Genomic DNA, 12,708 nt, shown 5'->3' on the forward strand with positions numbered 1-12,708 from the left:
AGCAGCACCGCCGGGAGCCATGAATACCTTAAGCTGGAACTGCCGGGGGCTGGGGAACCCCCGGTCAGTTCGAACGTTGTACGATATGGTGCAACGATGGTGCCCCAAACTGGTATTCTTGATGGAGACAAAAGCTGGAATAAGTAGGATGAGGAGAATAATGGTGAAGACAGGCTTATTAAATGGAGTAATTGTTCCTAGCAAAGGAAGAAGTGGTGGAATAGCCATGTTATGGGAAAGGGATCTATCTGTGGAGCTTAAAAGCTATACTAGGTATCATATTGATGCAGTAGTGATTGATCCTACATCTGGCTTCAAATGGAGAATCATAGGGTTCTATGGAAATCCGGATACAAATCGAAGGAAGGAGTCTTGGGAGTTACTACATTTTCTAAATGCTCAATTTCAGATACCATGGGTTTGTTTGGGGGATTTTAACGAAATATTATCAAATTTTGAGAAATGGGGAGGTCCAGAGAGACCCCAACAGCAGATGGAGGGTTTTAGAAGAGTAGTAAATGCTTGTGGTTTTATAGACCTTGGATATGAGGGCCCAGAGTTCACTTGGTGTAACCAAAGGCCAGCTAGGGAAAGAATTCGATTAAGACTTGATATGGTGCTGGCTACAACAGAGTAGAAAGATCATTACAAAGATACTAGGGTCCTCCATGTGGTGGATTCAACCTCAGATCACTATGCTCTGGTTCTAACTAACCAAAGAAATATCCAAGGAAGGGGAAAGAGAAGATTCCAATTTGAGGCAGCATAGGTTAGACATGATAAATGCAAGGAGATAATTCAAGATGCCTAGAAGTTTTATTCAGGTTTTCAAACGGCAAGTGATTTTGCTGAGGGTCTGAGAGTGTGTGCTGAGGGCTTAACAAGATGGAACAATTCAGACCTTAGACATGATGCTAGAATGATAAAAGAGAAGAGAAAGCAACTGCAAGATCTAATCTAGGCTGACAGGGATGGAAGTAGGGGAGAAGAAATTAATGCAATAAGGAAGGAAATAAATGAAATGTTAGATGATGAAGAAGTCAAGTGGAATCAAAGATCCAGAATCCAATGGTTGACCCTTGGTGATAGAAACACAAAATATTTCCACTACAAAGCATCTCAGAGAAGAAAGAAGAATGAAATCCGGGGCTTGCTGAATGGAGAAGGGAATTGGTGCGAAGAGAAAACAGACATAGCAAATATTGCTGTGAGTTACTTCAAAGAGCTGTACTCTACTTCATTCCCAACCAGAGTGATGGAAGTAGCAGATTTGATACCGAGAAGAGTTACCAGGGAGATGAATGAAGACTTAACTAAAGAATTCCAGAAGGAGGAGGTTCTTCAAGCTATCCGACAAATGCACCCAACAAAAGCACCGGGTCCGGACGGTATGTCTGCTATCTTTTATCAAAAGTATTGGGATATCATTGGGGATGATGTGATAAAAACTATTCTTAATATTCTTAATTTCAATGCCCCTATAGCTGAGCTAAACAAGACAAATATAGCTCTCATTCCTAAAATAAATAATCCAACAAAGATAAGTGAATTCCGACCAATAAGCCTTTGTAATGTTTCATATAAAATTGTGTCAAAGATTCTTGCAAATAGGCTGAAACCTTTTCTCCCCTCCATCATCTCCGAAAGCCAAAGTGCTTTTGTCCCAGGTAGACTCATTACTGACAATGTCCTGGTTGCTTTTGAAATAATGCATTATCTAAAGAAAAGAAAGGATGGGAAAGAGGGGTATTTGGCAATTAAATTAGATATGAGTAAAGCCTATGACAGAGTGGAATGGTGTTTTCTTGAAAAAATTATGTCAAAAATGGGCTTTGATAATAAATGGACTAATTTGATTATGAGTTGTATAAACTCTGTTTCCTATTCTGTTCTCATAAATGGTGAGGCCCATGGTTGTATTACCCCTACAAGGGGGCTACGCCAGGGTGATCCCTTATCTCCCTACATGTTTCTGTTATGTACAGAAGGACTAACGGCTTTGATTGTGGAGGCAGAAAAGAGAAGGCAGATTTCAGGCATCTCTATATGTAGGGGCGGCCCAACAATTACCCATCTCTTATTTGCCGATGATAGTGTGGTCTATTGCAAGGCATCAGAGCAAGAAAGCAGAGAGCTATGCACAATTCTGCATAAATACGAGGAAGCAGCAGGCCAAAAAGTAAATATAGAAAAGTCATCGGTCTTTTTTAGTAAAAATACTAAGGAAGAAACAAGCGAATGGGTGAAGAATATGCTGGGTTCAATGCAGAATGTACAGCCAGGAAAATACTTGGGCCTACCTTTGATGATTGGAGATCAAAGAAACAAATATTCAATGAAGTCAGGGAGAGAGTGGGGAAAAAGATGACCGATTGGAAAGAGAAATTGTTATCGATTGGAGGAAGAGAAATCCTTATTAAAGCGGTTGCTCAGGCTGTCCCCACGTACACAATGGGGTGTTTTTTACTTCCCAAAGGTCTTTGTGAAGACATTGAGGAGATGATGCGGAATTTTTGGTGGGGGCAGAAGAATCAAGAATAAAAAATGGCGTGGGTTAGCTAGTCAAGAATGTGTAATTCAAAGTCAGAAGGGGGAATGGGGTTTCGGGATCTTTATGCATTCAATTTGGCTATGTTGGCAAAGCAGGGATGGAGGATGTTGGAAAATCCCACATCGCTTATGGCGCGCATGTACAAAGCAAGGTATTTTCCCAATGGGGATGTTTTAAATGCAAGCATAGGTAGCAACCCATCTTATGCTTGGAGAAGCATTCATAAGAGCATAAAGATTCTGCAGAAAGGAACAAGATGGAGAGTGGGAAATGGGAAGACAATCCATATATGGGATGATAGATGGTTACCAACCCCAGCGACTTATAAAGTCATTTCCCCAAGGAAAGATTTTGGAGATTTCCCTATGGTATCGGCCTTGATTGATCAAGATACTAGAAGATGGAGAAAGGACATTCTTGATAGAGTCTTTCTTGATTTTGAAGTGGAGAAAATTCTAAGCATCCCAATCCCTCACTACCCACAGGTGGACCAACTAATATGGGTGGGAAATAAAAAAGGAATTTTCATGGTGAAAAGTGCTTATTTTTTGGCTAAGGAAATTGTAGAAAAGCATGAAAGAGGTGAATCCTCAGTGGGAGATGTATGTGCCCCACTTTGGAAAAAGATGTGGCACTTAAACATTCCGGCCAAAGTGAGAGTCTTTGCTTGGAGACTTTGCATGAAGGCCATCCCATCTATGTTGAATATGAGTAATAGGGGAATTCAAGTGGATCCTACCTGCCCTGTTTGTTGTGGGGAACCTGAGTCAACTGAGCATGCAATAATCTACTGTGGAGCTGTTAAAAGAGTGTGGAGCAAATGGGAAGAATGCCCAATCTATTTGAATGAAGCCAACATGGAGATTGTGGACTTGGCTTTATGTTTGCTAGAAAAGGGAACACAGAGGGACATGGAGATCTTTTTTGGTGTTGCTTGGATGATTTGGTATAATAGAAACCAAATTGTTCATGAGGGAAATGGTGTGTCTGAGGATCACATTTGGGAGACAGCAATCCAAATGATAAAGGAGTTCAAGGGAATAAGGGGCTGGGAGATAAATAGTCCTCAGAGAAGTGAGAAAGCATGGACTCCTCCACCTGTGGGTTTCTTCAAAATAAATGTAGATGGGGCTGTTCCTTCTGTTGATGGCCATTCTGGAGTGGGTGTTGTAATTAGAGCTTGGGAAAGAAAGGTGGTAGCAGCAAAAAGTCTTCCTCTATCGGGTCGAATAGCTGTGGAGGAAACATAAGCCATAGCTATGGAACAAGGAATGATCTTAGCAAAAAACATGGGCTTGGAAAGGACCATTTTTGAAGGGGATTCATTGCAGACAATTCAAGCTATTGAGGTTAAGGATGTAAGAAGTGTGATTGGCCACATTGTGAAAAGCTGTCTGCAAATTTTTCCAAGCTTCCAGGAGGCAAGAATCAGACATATTAGTAGGGAGGGCAACAAAATAGCCCACGATCTTGCACAGCTTGCAAAACAATCCGCTGAGGAACAGGTCTGGATTTCAACTATACCGGTTTGGATTGAAGACATGGCGAGAGCTGAAGGAACGGTTTAAAGTTTGCCTGTGTTTCGTGGTCTAAGTTGTTGCTTTTTCTTATTTTGTTATGCTCTGTTTTTCTGTAGCTTGTGCTCTGTTTTCTTCAGTGTATCTTCTTATCTGTTTATGAATGAAAGTATTCAGTTTGGTCTAAAAAAAAAAAGATTTAATTAAATAAAGAGATATATGGGATGGAACATAGAATGGTACGAGAAAAGTGGTATAGAAGATGTTGATTCCTTCGATATAATGTACAATATCTAGAAAAAATCGTAAAAAGAAAATACCCAAAAAAAAAATATATATATATATATATATATATATGTATGTATGTATGTATTGGAGAAACAAATAGCCCCCAATATTTACATAGGAATGGCCGAATGGGTTCCCCCACCTTTTGTTGGTAGCCTACTAGCCATGTCCAAAGCTTAAAATAAATGAAGCTATTCTTACTTCTTACACTAAAATATTGTATTTCCATACTAAAGCACACTTTCTATCCTTAAAATTTTGATTTTATTTTTTACCATTTACATTTCGAAATTTTAATTTTGATATTCCTCATTTTTTATTTTGCTTTCATATTGGCACTATCTATTTCTATTAGTAATCTTATTATTCATAATTTTTGTTTTTTGGTCTACAACAATAAAATTTCTTCATTCCATTACAATTTAGAGCTAAAATATCATGAAATTGTTAACCATGGAGAGTACTTAATAATCAAATTATTAACGGAAATAGACGACACGACTAATATGAAAACATAATCAAACACGAATACTAAAAAAAAAAAATTTAAAACCTAAATGGCCAAAATGAAACCCCAAATTTTAAGGGTTAAAAGTATACTTGAGTTTTCAAAGGTCTATGGTTGATGATCCAAAGAATTTTTCTCACATAATTATTACACATTGTACTAAATAATTGATTTTTTTTTCTTCTAAAAAACTTTCTACTAAGTTGTAGGGATGTCAATTTAAACCTGCAACCGTGAGTACTCACCTCACCCGCCCTTAATTGATAGGCTTTACTTGCCCTGCATAACAAATGGGGTGGGGGTGAGGGTTAATATTTTCCCCTGCACCTGTCTTGTTTAAATTTAAATAATTAAAAAAATATTTTTATAAGTGTTTTATTAGATATACATATATGTTTTTAGCCTTCAAACTTTCAATTTATTATATTTTTTATATTGTATTATTGAATTTATACTTTTATGTTTTAATATTTATGTTGTTTATATTTTTTTTAATTGTTGTATTGCTATGCTTGAATTGTTTTTGTATTTCTTAATACTTAAATTGCTTTATTGTTATGCTTTAGGAAGGTTTTGTAATATTAGAACTTTTTTATTTAAATGTTTTATGAGTTTTAATTTAATACATTCAAAATAAGCTTTTAATAAATTATATATATGAAAAATTTGGGTGTAGCAGGATGGATACCCGCTAGAATGGGGTGGGGAAAACAAACCTACCCCGAAACGGAAGTGGGACAGGAGTGGGGAATAGGAAACCCGCACCATTGTCATTCCTACTAAGCTGGGTGTACAATGAAATGGAGATTGCATAGAGAGTTTTGAACTTTTTCAAAAGAGCAAGAAAAGAAGGAATTTGGAGAGAGCTTTCTAAACTTTTTCAAAAAGCACTTTTACTTCCTCAAGGCCTGTATTTCCTACTAGACATAATTCAACCAGTGATAAAAGATAATAAACACTTCATATTATGCTCTCTTTGATTTAATCAAACAGTCTCGTGTAGGTGTAGGAAGTATGAAACATTTGGGATATTGTGTTTGTCATACTTTGAAGGTTTTTGACTTGCTTGATATAAAGATAATACCTCATCAATAAATTTGGAAGAGACGGACAAAAATAATAATAATAATAGTCTTAAAATTTGTTGTATCCTTTTGGCTAGATCTGTGTTGTCCTGCTGGTAACTTGATATGTATGTTGTAAACTTGTGAACTTTAGTTGTATTGTTCATTCTGCTGATTAATATATCTTAGTTTTGATCAGGCTTGGTTTATTGGAAGATTTGATTTAATTGGGTGATCCAATAATTTGATATATGGTATTAAGTATTAAAAATAGATTAATTTGGTAACAAAGTGTTGCCACCCATTTGGGTGAATAAGCAAAACCCAAAATGCATGGGCCCTAAAGTTAGAGAAGCACAAGAGCGGTGCTTGGGCTTGAGAATGGCCCAGACCTCTTAGGGTGAGAAAAGTGCACAGTATTGTGGCTAGAAAGGCCCTAGCAGGTTGAAGGAACTAGTGGGCTCAATGATAGTCCATCTCCCCTTGAATTGGGATGGGTTGGGGGGCTAATAATGGCCTTTGAATAAGGCCCAAGAGAGGGAAGCAAGTAACTTTCCTTTATTGAATTAGAGTTTATAATAGATAATTTGATATAGGTATTTTTGAAAAGTAATTATGTAAAATAAATAGTATCTTTGAAAAGTGGTTATATAAAATAAAAAAAATATGTTCTTATACTAATATAAACATATCATATCATTTAAAAATATAATTCATTGAATATTTTTAAATATTTAATGAGTTATAGACCCAAGATGCAGGATCTTCTCCCTTGAATCTGGGAAAATCCAATTTCACACTCTTGGACAAATTGGGCATAGGTGAGGATATATGGTTTTGGTTTATCGGTGTTTTTGATGGTTGAGGCAATTGTAATTGATTTTGTTGTCTCTTTTCCTTTGCTTTAGTGAGTTTCTGCAAAGCAATTGTTACATGGTTTAATTGATGAGAAATTTATTGTAAGGATCTAGCATGGTGGTCTATGGTTTTGAAAAAAAACAACTTTCAATCTCAAGTCTCAACCATTGAATAAAAAAGGGAAAAATGCCCATACACCCCTTAAATTTTCAACTACTGGCCAAAAGACCCCCTCAACTTTTATATTGGTCAATTCACACCTTAAACTATTCACATCTAACAAATCAATACTTCTATTAGCTTAGTGTTAAAAAACTAATAGAATAAAATCATGTGAGATCACTGAGATACACGTGAGATTTAAAAAGTAGCAAACTTAATGTTATTAATGTGAAACCGATGGAAAGAAGAGAGAGCTACGTCTGTGCATCGGAGAGAGGAGAGAGATGTGGAACCAAAGCCACCGTGACAGGTAGCTCCGCCATTGGCAGCGATATGACGGAGCTACTTGTCACTGTGGCTCTGGTTCCACGTCTCTCTCCTCTGTCTGGTGCACAGAAGTAGCTCTCTCTTCTTTCCATCGGTTTCACATTAATAACATTGAGTTTGCTACTTTTTAAATCTTACATGTATCTCACATGATTTTATTATGTTAGTTTTTTAACGCTAAGTTAACAAAAGTATTGATTTGGCAGTTGTGAATAGTTTAAGGAGTAAATTGGTCAATATAAAAGTTGAGGGGGTCTTTTGGCCAGCGGTTGAAAGTTTAGAGCGTGTAAGAGCATTTTTCCCAATAAAAAAAGTTAAAGAAAAAAAAAAGTAAAGGTTAAAAAGTGAAAATGTGAAAATATTTTTGAGAGGAAAATGAGGTATTACATTAGATACGTGAACCCAATTCAAAGAAAGGAAGTTTCTCTCCAAACTAGTTTGGAGAAAAACTCTTTAAAATTATCATATATCTCTTTTTTGGGTGTGAATTTTGAAACCATTGAATTTCATGTTCTTTATGTACTTAACATGCATATCAAATTTCATTCAAATCATATGTTATTTACTATTCGATCAATAAATTTAGTTTTTATACACAATTTTAGATCACAAAAATTTGAAATTTTAATATTTCTTTGATAACATAGCAATTGATCTTTGATCTTCTTGAAATTTTGCATGCATGAAGGATATAATAAGAAGTAAGAACGTGCAATCAATAGTTAGATTTTCAAAATTTACACTCAATATAAAGATACGGACAAAGTTTAGCTACAAAATTAGTTATACCTTAGGCTACAACCTTACTCAATATCTTTTTATTGGAGATAAACTTTGATAAATCCACCATTAGATTACATCTTCTTTTTATATCTTCCATACTTATAAAATTTTTAGAAAATTAAAGATCAACAACTATGTCATCAATAAATTGTTTAAATGCAAGTTTTTGTAGTTTAACATTATGCACAAAATATAAACTTATAGATTATATAGTAAATAATATTTGATTTATACGAAATTTGACTTGTGTATTTAGAGTGTAAAGAATATGCAATCAATAGTTAAATTTTCAAAATATGTAGTAATGTTTAATTTATTGAGTAAGGTTGTAGTTTTAGGCTACAGTTAGTTTTATAGCTAAATTTTGTCTTAAAGATATATAAAGAGTTTGAAGGGATGGAGATAAACTTTGTTTAATCCAGAAGCATGTATCTTTTTTTTTTCTTTTTTCTTTTTTCCCAAAAAAAAAAAAAACAAAAAGGCATATATCCTTTTAATAGGGACAGCACAAACCTGGAAAAAAAAAAAGAAAAAGAAATGTAAGCCTGAGTGACACGTCAGCTTACTTGGTTTTCATCGGATCCTATGACAAATTCCCACACAAATAAATTAAATAGAATACACAACAAATCAAGCCTCTAGTTCTTAGAACTCGCTATAGTGTGCGTATATAATTTTAAATTTACGAACATGTCTCTTATTCAGTCCCATGTGAGGCCTACAAATACTTATTTGTGCCCATGGAATTTAAACACTTCAACGTCCTAGTCTTCATGCTCTAAATATCTCCTTGCCCACATGCTTAACCAAAATTTATAATTAATATTTGCACTATTTTTAAAATGAAGCATTGTTTAATCAAACTTTATTTTTACTATATTTTTATATCAAATGATGAAGCATTGTTTGATCAAAATGGAGTTTGTCTAACTGGCCAAGAATTGGTGGCTAGTAATAATGTTTTATTTTTCCTTGTACTATAATGAAATTATAATCTGCATCTATGGCTTGTTATGCTACATTGGTATCCTTTTGCTTTTGTGTAATCGGAACTTATGCTAATTGCTGTTCTACCCATGGATCTATACTCTAACCAATTCATAATTTTACATCTCCGATTAACATATAACATATAAAGACACATTTAAGCCAAACAATGTAAGCTCAATGAGTATGAGCTCAACTATATTATACTAATATATAACTTGTGCATATGCACAATACAATTTAAAAAAAAAAAAATCAATTATACACATATATAGATTTAAATTATACTCTCTTTCTCTTATTTTTTATTTGATTTTTTTTTAATTTCTTTTGGATATGCACAAGAGTTTACTCTTTTTTTTTTTTTTTTTTTTTTGTTTATTGAGTTCTTGATGATTTTTTTATATTAGACTCTTCGTCTTTTACACCTCATTAATTTACCTAGAACAAAAATTTAAAAAAAAAAAAAAACTTAAACAGGAGACCTAGTGCAAAATTAGACAACAATTGGAATTCAATTTAGAACCTAATTGGATTTTCTCTTAGTTTCGTCTATTAATATATATATATATATATATATATAAATTAACCGCTCATTCTTCTCATCATTATTCAATGTGAAACTTTATTCACACATATACACTTAACGTCAAATACTCACATTTCTTATGTTCCAGTAAATTGGTAGGTCGGCTGATTTTCCATATATACTATTGTACAACAATTAGGACCATTCAATTTCACTTCAAGAGCCTTTCTCTATCATCAAATGAGCTTTCTTTCATAACCATCCTAAATTTAGTCCATTCTGTGTTGGGCTCTTAAGTTTTCTTTTGAGTTAAAGAGCACCTGAGTAAATCTTGGGCCAAGTAAATCCTAAAATGTGATCCATAACATGGGGACCAACCAGATCGATGAATACATACAAGTGTATGGTTAATAAAAATGCCAACAGTGCTAAGCACATCTTGGCTCTTAATAAAATAAAAATTTGCTTAGTACCCACCACATGATCATCTTATATACAATACTAAACCCATGTTATGCAGAATCACAAGCCAACCCTCACCCACTCACTGCCCGGTTGTCTAACCATCTTCCTCAGATTCAGTACAATTTCCCTTGTCTTCATCTCCCAAAAGGCTCATAGACTAGACAGGAATCTCTAGCAAGTAGACAGCACAGATAGATCTCTTAGTGCTGTCCATTTGACCAAGAAACTCATCCATCTTTCTCACTCTTGGGCTTGCACACACGCACACACAAACACATACACTACACTATATATGAAGGAAGTTCCAAGTATTAAACATAGACATGCAGGTAAACCTTTTGTACTTCTTGACCACATAGTCAAATGTGTAGCATCCACACCAAAGCTAATGTCCCTCTTGGTGAATTGTAGCAGATTCTCCATCTGAACCCTGGGGGTGAATACTTCTAGTCCTTCCAACAACAAAAAGATACTATTAGTGGTAAGCCAAAGGTTCAGATGCTTTTTTGGAAATTAATATTAATGCACATTTTAAGGGACTAATTTTACTCTCTTTTTCTTCAGATCGAAAGGCTGAATCAAAAGATATAATTTTGTTTAAGCATTGTGGGGTCGGTTGAAGATTGAAGAAACTTGAAGGTAGCTAATTGGGTTGTGTAAATTTCAAGCCATTTACAATTTTATGCAGGAGAGATATTGCAAAGTCTTGCTTCTATAGTACCCTCAATTTTAAAAGACTTGAAAGTTGTAATAGAAGGCATCGTTGGATCCAATCAATGAAAATGAAGAAAGAAGATATTACTCGAGGACTTGGAATCAGTCACAAGGTGGATTCTGCTACTCATGCAGGAAATAAAGTCTTACCAATTACTGAGGCCACATTGTCAACCTCGACTAACACAAATGGCCAAAGTCAAAGTGGCTCGTCGGAAAACAAAGATAGGCTTAAAGGGGATAAAAGCAAAACTATGTCAAGAATGAAGGAGCTATTGAGATGGGCTGCTGCTGCAAAATCAGAGAAGGGAGGAAAGTTTATTGGTCGAAAGGTACATTATTTAACCATATGATTCAAAATTTTCTTAAAGTTTCTTTCATCATTAGGCATTGATATGCATGTTGCATGTTTAATATATATATTATTCTTCCTGAAATCTGCACACCAGTATATGTAATCACCACATCCAATAGCTATAAATATCAAACTTTCCATAATATTTATCTGTGACAGATGGAAATCTAGTAACAACTTAATTTTACATTCATTTACACTAACTTTAGGTAGATTCATAACCTAAGATAGCTTTAATTGAAAACTTAATTAATTAGTGCATGTGTCAAATATATGTCATTTCCTAATGCATATCTTTGCACTGAAATAGCATAGGTTTTTGATTTTGAAAAATAGACTAAAAGAAAAAGATTATATATCTTCAGGTTCTACAATTCCGGAATCGTGGAAGCCTAAAAGCAGTACCAGATGATGATCAACTAAGCAACGATTCTCCTAAGATCAGTTTCAGGTGGGATGTGGAAAGTTGTTCCACCACTTCCTCTGCATACTCAGCAATGTCTATGCCTGCCTCATATAAAATTAATGACCAAACGATCAACATTACATCATCAATTTCAACTCCTATTCAAGACAAGGATCACAACACTCCTAGGAAAGGAAATTGGATAACCACAGACTCTGAATGTAAGACCCTTTTCCCTTTATTCAATTGTGTTTTATTTTTCAAGAAAAAAAAGAAAAAGAAAATGCCACGTCTCCCTGTTAAACTAACCCTTTTTCTTTTTTTTTTTTTAATTTTTTTTAATTTTACAGTTGTGGTGCTAGAGCTATGAAGAGGAGTTGAAAGATGATCTTCCATGGTTAAAACTAAAATCAACTACTTAGGCTATGTTTTACAAGTATTGGTAGCTGGTTCTGCTTCATTCTAGTTTCTCTGAAATAACAGAGCAATTTAATGTAATATCAGTGTAAGGATCTGAAATTAATATACCAGCACCATATTGAAGATGGCCTAGGCCTAGCTACTTTGTGACTTAACTACTGTGGATGACAAGAGAATGTCGTGAAATCTGTATTGTATCTCTCAACAATGATAGATGGATAATTTTTTGACTGACCTCATCCAAGATTTTTTTGGTTTAATATAGGTAATTAAAGTGTTTAATTTGTTGCCTTTTGAAATTATATAATTTATGTGTTAGCATTTTAATATTTTGTAATTAAAATGAATAAATATAATAATAATATAAATGTAAAGATATGAGAGGTAATATAGAAGATAAGGAGTTAAAGAAATGTTTAATTCCTTGTTGAAAATGAGAGATACTTTTTTGTTGGTTTTAAGTGTGGTGATTAATGGGCTAAAATGTATTGAGGAAGATATTAGGCCAGATATATGCGCAAAGGAAAGGTGAAGGGAGTAGGTGTACGACATTTGTTGGACTATGAAGCTTAATCTTGAATCGTGCTTTGATGTCTCCAAGTTGGATGTGTGATTGAATGTATTTGATTTGATGTCGATGACTTTTGGCTTAATCTCAAACTAGAACAAAGGAACTTGAAGGAAAATCTCTACTTTAATTTGAAGAAGTAGGAATGAGTTTTGATTTTGAGAGAGTAAAAGTGTCTTTTGAACTTAGAGATGACTCTTTATTTT

At 34.4% G+C, this 12,708-nt stretch overlaps 1 protein-coding gene across 1 annotated transcript; it reads left to right on the forward strand.

Moving 5' to 3' along the window:
- Nucleotides 1-10,134: 10,134 nt before the first annotated feature.
- On the forward strand, nt 10,135-12,171 carry LOC126698756 (uncharacterized). Its single transcript, XM_050396177.1, has 4 exons — nt 10,135-10,520; nt 10,604-11,085; nt 11,474-11,735; nt 11,865-12,171. The coding sequence occupies exons 2-4, from the start codon at nt 10,816-10,818 to the stop codon at nt 11,882-11,884; spliced, it is 552 nt and encodes a 183-aa protein (XP_050252134.1). The 5' UTR covers nt 10,135-10,520; nt 10,604-10,815; the 3' UTR covers nt 11,885-12,171.
- The last annotated feature ends 537 nt before the right edge of the window (nt 12,172-12,708 follow it).

The sequence above is a fragment of the Quercus robur genome, chromosome 9 (genome assembly GCF_932294415.1).
Source record: "Quercus robur chromosome 9, dhQueRobu3.1, whole genome shotgun sequence".
Lineage (NCBI taxonomy): Eukaryota > Viridiplantae > Streptophyta > Magnoliopsida > Fagales > Fagaceae > Quercus > Quercus robur.

Excerpts from the sequence above, each read along its gene's own strand:
- LOC126698756 (XM_050396177.1), top strand. The coding sequence starts at position 10,816 with ATGAAAATGAAGAAAGAAGATATTACTCGAGGACTTGGAATCAGTCAC. Across the intron at positions 11,086-11,473 it reads GAAAGTTTATTGGTCGAAAG|GTTCTACAATTCCGGAATCG; the intron begins GTACATTATTTA and ends ATATATCTTCAG. Across the intron at positions 11,736-11,864 it reads GATAACCACAGACTCTGAAT|TTGTGGTGCTAGAGCTATGA; the intron begins GTAAGACCCTTT and ends TTAATTTTACAG.